This window comes from Vombatus ursinus, unplaced genomic scaffold (genome assembly GCF_900497805.2).
Source record: "Vombatus ursinus unplaced genomic scaffold, bare-nosed wombat genome assembly UNPS02015255.1, whole genome shotgun sequence".
Lineage (NCBI taxonomy): Eukaryota > Metazoa > Chordata > Mammalia > Diprotodontia > Vombatidae > Vombatus > Vombatus ursinus.
This window is the reverse complement of record NW_020955033.1, coordinates 37182759-37195997: the sequence shown is the minus strand read 5'-3', so window position 1 is coordinate 37195997 and position 13239 is coordinate 37182759. Positions and strand designations below refer to the sequence as shown.

The window sequence follows — 13239 nt, the reverse complement described above, 5'->3', positions numbered from 1 at the left end:
GATTAAGGGCAAGGCAGTGCTGTAACATCCAAAGTGCATTAGGGGGTGCTCAACCAGCCCAAAGAGAAAAGAAAGGAAGGACATTTGAAAGGTAAAGGGGTGATGACTTTCTCTCCATCCCATGTTATTAATTTCAGTCTTTTAATCATTCTAATAAAAACAAAGTTCTGCTTAAAGAAAACCATTTTGGGGGTGCAGTGAATAAAGAACCAGCCCTGGAATCAGGAGGACCTGAGTTCAAATTTGACCTCAGACACTTACTAGTCGTATGACTCTGGGCAAGTCAACTTAACCTCACTTGCCTCCAAAAAAAGAAAAAGGAAAGAAAAACATTTTTAGGTGGTGGGGGAAAAATACTTAGAGAAAGAAGTATTTATAAAAATACAGTCACATGGGCTAAGCTTCCTCTGCAAAGTAAAATGTATGGATGCTAACAATGACCAAATCCACATACTCTGTCACCATCTATCCAGTGACATTAGTCTCCTTGCAGTGCCTCACACAAAATATTCCATCTCCTAATTCCAGACATTTTCACTGGCTATCCTCCATGCCTGGAATGCTCTCCCTTCTCATCTTTGCTTTCTGGCTTAAAACTTTAAGTCTCAGTTAAACTCCCACGTGCAAGAAGACTTTCCATTTTCCCTTTATTGTGTCTTCCTTTTGTTAATTATTTCAAATTTATCCTGTTTATTTGTAGATAAATGTGTGCATGTTGTCTCCCCCATTAAACTGTGAGCCTCTCTTAAACAGCAGCTGTTTTTGTCTTTTTTTGCACCCCCAGTACTTAGCACATGCCTGGCACATAGGCCCTTTTCCTTTACAAATACGTAATTTTATTCTCACAACAATCTTGGGAGGTAGGCGTTATAATCACCTCCATTTTACAGATTGGGAAAATGAGGCAGAAAGCAGTTAAACTACTTGCCCAAGACCACACAGTTATTAAGTCTCCGAATCTGGATTTGAACTCAGATCTTAACTTCAATTGCAGCACCCTATCCACTATGCCAAACAGCTGTCTCTTGACCTGAATCCTAATCTTTGATAAAGTCATACCAGGTTCTCCCAAGTTTGATTCCCAGAGTTATGCTGTTTAATACCAAAAAAAAAAAAAATTTCCTGCCTTTTCATGCTCAATTGCCATAGGATCTTAGATCTTTAGAAATGTAATGAACTTTTAAAAAATAATTTAATCCAATCCTCTCAATTTTACAATAGGTTAGGAAACAGGTAGAGAATGGTTCACAGGATCACATTTGAATTGAATAGGACATCAGGTTTCATCTAATCCAAAGTACAGATGAGGAACTAGGGTTCAGAGAAGTTAAGAGACCTACATAGTCCCCTACATAAGGGATTAGTCTCCAGTTTCTGGTCAACACACACACAGGAACAACAAGAGGCTACAGAATAGTCTCAAAGAATTACTGGGAAGGCTCAAAGAGAGCTGAGCATTATCTAGCAGAAGAGTAAGTACGTACTGGGCTCAATATTGGGGGGAATCACAAAAAAATAAAAACTAAGGGAAATGGATCCTTCTTTTTCTCATATGATTCAAGCTCCAATTATAGCATTATTTAAAAAGTGTATTTAAAAATTTTATTTTATTTAAAATACAGAAGAGATAAATTGGGGGATTTCACGTATTTCATCAGTTTATCCTTTCCATTCCATTAAATATTCTAATACGCTGGCTATTTGCATAAGGTCGGTGTATGTATAAGTATATGCTCATCTGAATATAACTCACTTGTAAGTGAACAGTCAAATAGGTCATACCCAATTGGGATCAAATGTTACAACTTCTTTAAAAGTTCATCAAAAATCTTCTGAATAGCCCTCAAATTCTCACCATTAGTTCAAAGATCATCTATGTTTAAATAAATAAATGGCCATATTTTCACAATGGACAATAGGATAAGAGATCTTGAGTTGGAAGGAAAGAAGAGGACACTGAGGTCTAAAGAGGTTAAGTGATTTGCCCAAAATCACAAAGGGAATAAGTTGCAAAGCTAGAAATTTGAATTCAGGATTCATGATTCCCAGAGCTTTCTACTACATCAAAATCTCAATGTAGGTATTACTGCCCTCAAGGATGCAGATCTCAATCCATTCATAATCAACATCCTTTATGCATACAGATGCATAAATTTACCACAGGGAGTCCACTCAATATGCCTTTCTTTCTCTTGAAGTTGCAGAGATACCAAATGAGCATTCAGGTTGTCTGTCAACCTTCTCTCGCTTTCACTACATAACTGGATCATCATACATCTGACAGCATACTTTACTCCTATATAATTCATTTATGATATGCCAATCATGTGCCTCTTTGCTGTCCTTTGGACAAGCACTAAATTTATTTCATAATGTGTAGTTACACAGCATCACCAGAATTCTAAATAGCTAACATTTATTACATGCCTACTATGTGTCAGGCACTGTGCTAAGTGCTTTACAATTACTAACTCATTGATCCCCAAAGCAACCCAGAGAGGCAGTGCTATTATTACCCCTATTTTACAGATGAGAAAACTAAGGCAAACAGGTTAAGTAACCTGCCCAGGGTCACACAGTCCTGAAGTAATTGAGGCAGGATTTGACCTCAGGTCTTAAGAACTCCAGGCTGGTACTGTAACCCACTGAGCCACCTATCTGCCTTATACTTTAGTTAAAAAGATTTGCCTTTGTTAAGAGAAACTTCGGACTATCAAAAGAACTACATATATGACATCTCTAGCCTATTCTCCTCATTTAGGTCTATTTACAGTGTCAGTCTAAAAATATATGTACCTATGGACCAAGTCTATGGATTGTATATCAAAACCTAGACAATAGACTTTCTCTATTTATTTCTCTTGGTGTCTAGTTAAACCAAACTCTGAATAACAGGCATTTTTAATGATTAATTCTTTTACTGGAGTGAAGATACAATGTTTGTTTTCCTAAGTTTGGAAAATAACTTCTAAATGTTCAAATCATTTGTGATTACATTAGACGCACAGATCCATTTTTGAATGCACAAAATATAAGGGCCTTTCACCTTTGGGGGGAGGGTCCCCTTTCTTTATCCTGGTAGCAGCATTCTAACTTCTCTCATAAGAAACCCTCCAACTTTGCCAACAAGGCAGCTTCTCACCTAATACTAATTTCCCAGATTTCCAAGACTGATGCCCGCACAAGAGACTGTTTATCTTGCATAGTCAATATCATTTCAGAAATGCAGGCTACCAAAACAACAGTATAAAGTATAAAAAAAAAAAAAACCAAACCACACACACAAAAGCATTCACCACTATAAGTTACATCAAAATATTTCAACAGCAGGTGGTTACTGATGTAATTTCAGGCTTTCAGGAAAGGTCTTTTTTTTTTTTTTAATTAACTAAAACCATATGAATGAATACAATATACACAACCTAATTCTTTCAAGTGTCCCATAACTCCTCAAAACAATAATAAATCTCATGCTTGCCTTGAAACAAAACTCTTACTCAACTGCTTACATAACTTTTCTATAGAAGCACAGGAAATAAACCAGTGTAAAAAAGCCAACCACTAGTTGTGAAATAGTATCCTAATACTACAGCCTCATAAAACTAATTTTCTGGACATAAAGCAACTTTGCCATATTAACTTTCCTGTGAAAAGTTGCTGGCAGGAAAGCAAATGTTTTCCTGTTGGCCTGACACTTCCCAGAATATAACAGATATATCATGTTTTGTTTTACCCTTTGAAATGCTTCAAGTCTTTTTTTTTTAAACTAAGTGGAATTTTTAAACTACAAGTGGAATTTAACATACTGACTCCCAAAACGGACATAGGACTCAAACATTTAACAAGGTAAGTCATGACTTAGATGTAATCCCTGAAATATAATTCCATGATCTTAATGCACAGTGCCTGGGACACCGTTAATACTTAATAAATGCTTTTTCATTCATTCAGTAAGTCCCCTAAACAACGTTCCATATCCCAAAAAGCACCTGGATTCCTATAATAATAGCAAACAGAAAACAGTACCGAAGACACCACCTTCAAGGTAATCCAGCCCACTCTCCCCAATTTAGGTCCATTTATAGTTTTAGGTATTTTTACAACTTTAGGTTCATTTATATCTAGCATCTGTATGTCCCTGCCCCAAGTATTTTCACATTTGGCTCTCAATAAGACTGTAAGGTAAGCTCACTGAAGTGATTTGCTCAAGACCACAACGCAGTAAATGGAGACACAAATGTTAAGACGTGTCTCCTAAGGTTACCAGAAAAACGCCTGAAAGAATCCTAGCCAACAGCACCACCTTAGCATCGAAGACATAAAGTAAAAGGAAGACTATATAGTCCAATGACACTCATCCTTTTTCCTCACTTTACAAATGAGAAAAAGAAAGTTAAATTATATTAAGTGACTTGTCCAAGTTCACATAGGTGTTAAATAGAAGAGTACAATAAAAACTATGATAGGGTACCTATAACAACTAGGTCCTTAGGATCCCAAGTCCTTTAACAGCATGCTGCCTCCCTATTTAAGGCATGGAAGGACCAAAGGTTCTAGTACAAAATTATTTTAAAACAAAATCTTTGAAGTAAGTTGTTTTCATAAGTTTTCTTTTCTGACTTTCTGTGGGAATTGTAAATCCTATAATACGATAAATGACAAATAGGTAGCAAGCTAAAGACTAAGTAAAACCAGAGAAGGGGGAAAAAATCAGCTCTGTCTGAAACATAAGACGCCAAGAGTAAAGACTAAATAAAAATACACTTCTTTTCCTGCGGTGTATTACTTACAAGAGGTCAAGAATCATCCACACCAGAACCTCCCCCTAATCTGTGGGAGATTCGCTCGGCTCCCTCCTACCACAGTAGCCAAGATCGCGAACGTCTCTTCCCCTCGTCCCAAGAGGCACGTCCGAGCCAATAGCTCAGGCGAGCGGCCGAGGTCTGTCCACCGGCACTCGTAAACTCGAGCACCAGCGGACCCCACGACAGGGCACCGGGGGGACCCAGGCTCCAGCCGGCTCCAGGAAGGCCGAGCGAGCCCGGGACATGCGGCCGTGCGCGGAGAGTCCGGGAAGGCTCCCCGGCGCCAGCGCCACCCCCGCGCCCCGCAGGAGCCCCCAGGGCGCCTCCCCCGCCCGTCCCGGAAAAAGCCCAACGAGTCCCCGGAGGAGAGAAGGAATGTCAGGAGCAGGCGGCGGCTGAGGGAGGGAGAAGGGGCCGCTGCCTCCCGGCGGGATCCCAAGATGGCGGCCAAGGCGCCTGGTCCCGGCACCCCAAGCTCGGCTCGCCTTTCCTGGCCTCGGCCTCGGCCTCCTCCGCCGCCCCCCCCCCAGCCCCCGCCACAAGCTGGGCGTGCGCGCGCGTGAAACTGAGTGTGACTGTGAACGGGCGGGGGAGGGGAGAGGGAGGAAAGGCTGACGACGAGAAAGACGAGAAGAGAGCTGGGGAACGGAGAGAGAAACATGGGAAACAGGGAGACGAGGGCTGGCGACGCTCCTTCCTCCTCTCCGAACCCTCCACCCCCACAAAAAAAAAGAGGAAAAGGACCCGAAGGGGGGAGCTGACGGTCTCGTTCTCCCCGCTCCCCTCACCAAGGCCCACCTCGCTACCTACCTTTAAATTTGAGGTCTGTGGGCGGGTCGAGGAGCAGGATCTGCTCGTGCTTTGCCATGGCCCCGGCAGCGGCCGCCATCGGAGAGACAGCGCAGGGGGAGCGGGGGCGCGCCCGAGGCGGCGGTTTGCCTGGGTGGGGGAGGGGGGATTGTCCAGGGGAGGGAGAGTGGGAGGAGCTCAAGGTGGGGGAGAGGGGAGAAATGGCGAAGCGCCGGGGCTGTGAGAAGGGCACAGTCACCAGCCTGGGCTCACCGCTCGCTCGCTTCCTGCTTCGGCCAGCGGATCGGGCAGTCTGACGACCAGTCGCTTACCCCCCCTCCACTAACAACTGACTCAACCCCACACCAGCCAACGCGGCCACGCGCACTGCGATCCTCGCTGCCCCACGTGACTCGCCCCTGCGTGCGACGTGCGCGCCACCGCAGCGGCCTGGGCCTCCTCTTCGCCCGCCCCGCCCTTGGAGCCTTAGCGCGGCATGGGCCTTCACGCGCCTGCGCGTTCCCGCGTGCTCTATATATTTCTTCCAGCCTGAAAGCCTGGCCGGGACCCTGTCAGTGGAAGTGGAAATGTAGCGGCGAGGTGGGGGGGGGGGGGGGGGGGGTGTGGGATTGTCGCAGTACTGAAGCTGCCTGTGCTCAGAAGCAGTCCCTTCCCTCCCCTAGCCGCAGGATCAGGGAGTCAGAACGGAGGTGGCACCTTCTAGGGTTTGGGCTGAGGAAGGGATACGAGGGAAACGACTTGAGGCAAGCGCCTTCCGAAACTACAGCTCCCAGCATGCAACATGCCAGGCGGGCAGAATGTAGAGACCGAGCCGTTGGAGGTGGGGCATGCTGGGAGTTGGAGTCTCCTGCGGGGCGCCCGTAGCGCAGTGCACCTTGGAACTTGTAATAGCGGCTGGACCGGCAAGCTGGGCAGGCCCAGCGTGGGCGGGAAGAGGAGCAAAGTCCGTTGTACAGATGTTGGGCGGGGCATGTTGACCCCCCCCCCACTGGGCTCTGGAAGCCTTCGCGAAAAGCGTTTTTGGCTGTTTTTAATTGAGGACTTAACAGCAAAGATAAGAAAAGGACCCTCAAATTAAGTGCTTAGAGAATGTGTGGTGAACAGCCCTAAAATAATGCAGCGTTGTATGAGTTAGCTGCTATCCTTAAAGTAGTGGCTCAGTTTGTATATAAACAAAATACCTAACAGATGGAACTGGTACCATAAAAATGCCTAGCCTCACCAGCAGAGGACTTAGAATAAAGCCTAAATTTGACAGAGCTAAAGGGGGCAGCTAGGTGACTCAGTGGATAGAGTGCTGGACATGGAGTCAGAAAGACCTGAGTTCAAATTCAGCTTCAGACACTTAACTGGCTGTGTGAGCCTAGCGAGGTCCCTTAACCTCTGTTTGCTTTAATCCACTGAAGAAGGAAATGGCAAACCACTCCATTATCTTTGCCAAGAAAACCCTGGATGTCGACAAAGCTAACCAAAACTGCTAATCTCACAGTTCACAAGACGTAGAACCTTCGCTCTGAGATTCTCCTATTTGTCATGTATATGTCTTGTTTATACATAGTTGTCTGTATGTTGTCTCTTTCTCTACCACCTTAGATTATAAACTCTAAGAGTAGGGCCTGTCTTTGCGTTTCTTTGTATCCTCAGAGTTTAGCACAGAGCCTGGCACAGGAGGTACTTAATAAATGCTAATTGACTGCTTAGCACCATCAAAGCAGAGGTATCATCTTCAGGCAAAATAAACAAGCCCCAATGAAGTAATGCTGTTAGTCAAAATGTGTTCTCTGGAAGGGCAACGAATTTGTCTTTTATTTATGTTTAATTTGTCAGTAACATTTTGCATTTGGAATCATTTGAGAGACATGGAAAATGCTGGCACAGGACCACCCAGCATGGCATGATAGAATCAAAGAGATGCTGTGCTCCATGAGCAAAGCAGAATTGCAGTAGCTCAAAGAAAGTGAGATGTGAAAGTTTAGAGACATCTCCATTCCAAATGTTCACATGGACTATTTGTGCCCTACCTGTGGTATAAAGTCTTCTGAGCTTGTATTGGTCTGATCAACCAGTCAGACACATTGTACACTGAACCTGACATAGTGATATCATTTTGGTCCTCTTCCATTACCCAGTAACCAACATTTTGCATAGAATCATATATGATCAAAGCTTGTCTAGCAGGTAGAAAGAATAAGTCCCTGCTTACACAATTAGATTTGAGGCCTCCACCTCCAAAACACCTTTTATTGATCTGATGCTGATTCCTGGAGATCCAACATAAGAATTTCATTCCTTGTGCTAAGTCACTGGGAAAATGTCCAGAATTCCTGGGAAACATGCAGTCCCTGTTAAACCTTAGTGTAAATTAGTTTTCCAGGAACTTTCCAAGTGAGAGCATGCTGAAAACTGGTTTTGACAGGGAGTAAGGTAAAGGATAAAAAAGGATACGTACACACAAACATAACTTTTAATGAAGCCAAGTCTGGCTGGGGGCCCTGGAGAAACCCAAGGGCAGCATGAAGGTGAAAAATATTAAAAAGAAAAGTGGTTTAAGTAGATAACTTTGGGGTAGGGTAGACTTTTGAGATCACCTGTTTTTAAGGTGGGCAGCTAGTGGTGCAATGAATAGAGCACCAATCCTGGAGTCAGGAAAATCTGAGTTCAAATCCACCCTCAGACATTTGCTAGGTGTTTGACCCTGGGCAAGTTATTTAACTCCTATTTGCCTCAATTCCTCATTTGTAAAATGGGGGCACACTGGGAGAAGGAAATGGCAAACCAGTATTCTTTACCAAGACATGAAACAACAACATTTTAAAGGTACTATTAAGTACTATAAAGAATGGACATTGTTCGTATTCTATAAAAGTTTGTGGCCTAAGAGTATTTTCTCCATTTTGCTGTATGATAGATTATTAAATCTCTTGTCAGAGTAGGACCTCACAAAGTTTCAGATTAAGAATTTCTCTACAATAGATACAACTAAAAGAGGTTAGGAAATATTTCCTTAGCCATAGTTGGGGCTAAATAAATAAACAAAATAAATGTTTGATACCATTGTTTGCTTTTAAACACTGTAATGGTATACAAAGTTTTGCTTAAATTAACCTTGTGACTATTTAAAGTCCTCTTAAAAATAGATGAAATTATTGCTATGAATAGTTTGTCAATATATTCACTTGCATAGTTGTCATTAGGTCCTACTGAAGAACCTAATATTCCAAAGAGAGCATTAAGATTTCAACAAAAATTACATTCTTACAAAACAGAAAATTGTTGATAGGAAACAGCCTTCTGTTCTGTATTCACACTTGCTCTTTAGCTTGTTGAGGTTAGAGGGGCATTTATGAGGGCAAAATAAAATTACCAAAACTAGAATTTAGTCAAATTACTATGTACTAAAGCTTAGTGGAGTTTTCCTTAATTTAGGTTTTATCTCTAGGACGCCACCATTTACCCAAAAAAATAATCTTTTTTTTTCCACGTAGATATAGGTGACAGTGTCATATAATATTGTAGCAGTGATTACAAAACATTGTCAGAGAAGGTGCTACTCTTCCCTTCCTTCCCCAGATACTATTACTATTATTAGGAAATTGTCCCCAGGGAATTTGAATAAAGCCCATCTAGCTGCCCAAGGGAAATTGTCCCAGGATCAAAAGACCCTTTAAGAAGGAAATAGGAAAAAAGTTGCTTACTGATGAGTACTTCTATTTTCTATAAACTTTACAAGATCATTTACTGCTGCTTTCCATTAACTGCTAAAAAAATCTTGTTCACATTTTGAGTCTTGTGAATACGTGAACTAAAAGAGGAGTTTTTAATTATACCTATGGACTTAGAGAAGGGCACTGTGTTCCAAAATCATCTTTTTGGTAACATTAAGTAGAGGAAATGAAAAATCCCCCAAATTATACCACTCAAAGGTTACATACATGTGATTATTAACTGACCTGTAGGCATTCCTAGCTCCAATTCCTTGGCAGCATGTGACTATAGCCAGGGTTGAAGAGCAAGTGACCAATGCCGATTTTTCCCAGCCCCCTAGTCTTACATAACCAGGGTCTCAAACCTTTTGGGATATGACTCTTCTCATTGGTAGAAACCACTGGCCCTACACGTGCAGATTTGGAGAGTGGGAAAGAAGGGACCTCATCAGTCTCTTAAGTTTCTTAAGGTTTTTCCATCTCTTCAGGTGTAGAGCACTTCTAGCTTCTAGCTTAGAGAGAGAAGATTCAATATGCCAGCCCCACTTCAGGCTGCTGAAGAAAAAGATTGTAGGAGCTGGCAGTCTTCATCGTGTCTTTTCCCCCAATTTGCTACACTAGAGACTTCAGGAAACTTCTCTTTGGATGAAATCTAGAACTTTTTTGGTTGAGCTGAGTTATCTCACTCCCAATGGGAGAATTCCTTCACTGTATTATCTGGTATATATTCTCCTATGTATTCTTTCTCTGATTTCTATTTTGCTATTCGCTTCGATAAATGAGGGGTTTTTTTTTTCATTTTTGTTCTGTTTTGGTTTTTGCTGTTTGCTACCTCCTGTGTGTATTGACTGTTGAATTGGTATTTAGTGAGAAGGGAGTTAATCTTTCAATATAAAGCTTGAGGTCCTGCTTCCCACATTGATGAAACAATGATCAGAAGTTAGATTGAATCTGAAAACCACATCCCATAGAAAAATAATATTTGAGAGAACAGATAGATGAAATTCTAGCCTAGTACCCCCTTCTCTGAGGAAAGCAGAGTGGCCAAGCTTTAGCTCCAACCTCCTGCTTCTCCTCCTGGTAGGAAATAGTCTCCCTTGGAGAAGAGTTGGGAGAGAGGAGGATACAGATGTCCATTTTGTCTCCCTTCAAACCACACAACACTCCCAGGCTACATGTGGGGTAACAGTCTTTTACACTTAAGACACCAAGCCCTAGCTACCTGGCACTCTCAATTCCATCACTACCATTTCCCCCTAGCTCTTCTAAGTTCCCCACCAACAGGACTATTGCTAAGAGAAAGTTGAAAAGTTTCTTCCTTATCCTAAACAATAATAATAGCACACTACCCTCTTAGGTGTTTTAAAAGAGGGCATGTACAATATGACAGAACAGGAAAATGATAAATGTTGGAGAAGATGTGAGAAAACTGGAAAACTAATACATTTTTGGTGGAGTTGTAAAATGATCCAATGATTTTACAGAACAATTCAGAACTATGCTCAAAGGGCTATAAAAATGTGTATACCCTTTGACCCAGCAATAGCACTTTTAGGGCTATATCCCAAAGACATCATAAAAATGGGAAAAGGACCCACATGTACAAAAACATTTATAGCAGTTCTTTCTGTGGTGGCAAAGGATTGGAAATTGAGGGAATGCCCATCAATTGGGGAATGGCTGAACAAGTTGTGGTATGTGAATGTAATGGAATACTATTGTGCTATAAGAAATGATGAGCAAGTGGACTTCAGAAAAACCTGGAAAGACTTGTATGGACTGATGCTGAGTGAAGTGAGCAGAACCAAAAGAACATTGTACACAGTAATAGCCACGTTGTGCGATGACTAACTTTGATAGACTTAGCTCTTCTCAGCAATGCAAGGATCTAAGACATCTCCAAAAGTCTCATGATGGAAAATGCTATCCACATCCAGAGAGAGAACTATGGAGTTTGAAGGCAGATGAAAGCATACTATTTGCTCTTTTTTTTTCTTCTGTTTTGTTTTGTTTCCTCTTTCTTGTGGTTCCTCCTATTGGTTTTAATTCTTCCTTACAACATAACTAACATGAAAATATGTTTAACAGGAATGTATATGTATAGCCTACATCAGATTGTGCACCGTCTTAGAGAGGGAGGTGAGGAGGGAGGGGGAGAAAAATTTAAACCCCAAAAGCTTATGGAAGTGATTGTTGGTAATTCAAAATAAATTAATTTTTAAAAGAGGGCATGTAAAAAAGCACTACAAGAAAACTTACAAAGGAGGGGGAGGAAGTGTGCAATAACAGATAAAAAAGAAAACTTTTTTTAATTTGTAAAGAAGACGTTTAGGAATTTTCCTGAACAATAAGGGGTTACCTAAACAACATGAATGAACAACCAATAACACTACAATGTGTTGGTCATTGGATGAGGATGACTGGCTGAGGTTCCATTTCACCCTGGTAGCCTTTAAGGAGCAAGCAGACCAGCTCTGGAAACAGTCAAGAAGAAAGCTAGTTATAAAAGTGGATTTTCCATGACTTTTTCTCTAATTATAAGTCCCAAGATGTTTGTGATGTAACAACAGCAACATATTCTCCATTACCCTCACCTTTTTACTCTCCCATCCATCAGAGACTGATTAGGTGGGACCATTCCCTCACACTAGGAGGTTTGCAATGACAATGGTTGTCAGTCAGTAATACTAGCTGACATTGATGTAGCCTTTATAGAAATTGGAGTACTTATCCCAGCTCCCATTCTAGGAGACAAGTTGGGTTCCTAAACAAGACTATATCTCCTCCTCAGGGTTCTAATAACCCTTTTAAAAGATCTTTTCCCTTCTAACATACCTTTGTCTAGGTGAGTAGACTATTCTCATAATAAAAAGTATTTTATTTAAATGGAAAAAATAGGGATAGAAGTCATTAGCAATTGATACTCTCTTGGTTGCCTTATTTGGTAATTAGATTTTGAACTCCTTAAGGGCCAGGGCTGTCTTTTGGCTCTTTTTTTTATCCCCAATGCTTAATACAATGCCTGGCATATAATAAATGCCTAATAAATATTTATTGGCTGACTAACAATTGACTCTAGCACTAATTCCAGTATGTATTTCTCAGTTTTGACTGCTTATTGTTAATGTCCCAGTTTCACTTTACCTATTAACATCAATTAGCTTTTATAAAGGGATATTTACTGAGAAGATACAGCAAGAACATAACTACAAACATTCCCCATCCCTAACACCTGGGGGACACACTCTCCCCTATATACCTACTACCTCAGCCCCTGGGGAGAATGGATTCAAATTTAAAGCACTCTCTACAAAGCATTTGCCCACCATCTTTGCTTCCAAATATGGTATAGCTGACGGACAATTCGCTCCCTCTTGTAGTAAGTACCTCATAGCTCTGCTACAAAATCAATTACCACTGGACTGGATCCCTGTCACTCCTTAGAGCTGTACTGGCAGACTGCAAACTGTGGCCTGGGCTCTAGCTCCTGGGTTTCTGGTGACCCATTCTCCCAATCTTTCAAAACCCACAAGGTTATAGCAGAATCTGACACTACTTCATCCAAGTGGAACAGAGCAGAAGCAACAGCTGGGTCATATACTCATGCTTTCATGGTGGCAATGGATGAAACAGCAGCAGCTTATTTATCTAAAATTCATTAATGCAATTTTAGGTCTCCCTCCCCTCAGTAGAATGTAAGCTCTTTGAAAGCAAGTACTAGAGCTACAAAGAAAGGCAAAAGCAGGGTCTCTGCCCTAAAGGAGAGGAACAAGTAAATTAACTTTCTACTGAAGAAAATCACAGGCGTGGCCAAAAGTCCCATATGTAAGATACGAAATCCCTAAGTTGCCAGGAAACAGAAAAAGGACTGAAAACTACCCCCATATGAAGAAAAAGGACCACCCCACTCAAAAAGCAAC

General features: G+C 41.7%; 1 protein-coding gene across 1 annotated transcript in view; it reads right to left on the bottom strand.

The window, feature by feature from the left end:
* LOC114031870 (vesicle-associated membrane protein-associated protein A) overlaps positions 1 to 5971 on the bottom strand; it is a 49645-nt gene extending 43674 nt beyond the window's left edge. The window contains exon 1 of the mRNA XM_027847055.1: positions 5616 to 5971. Coding sequence (XP_027702856.1) covers positions 5616 to 5694 — 79 coding nt within the window. The 5' untranslated portion in view covers positions 5695 to 5971. The remainder of the gene's footprint in view (positions 1 to 5615) is intronic.
* Positions 5972 to 13239: the final 7268 nt, after the last annotated feature.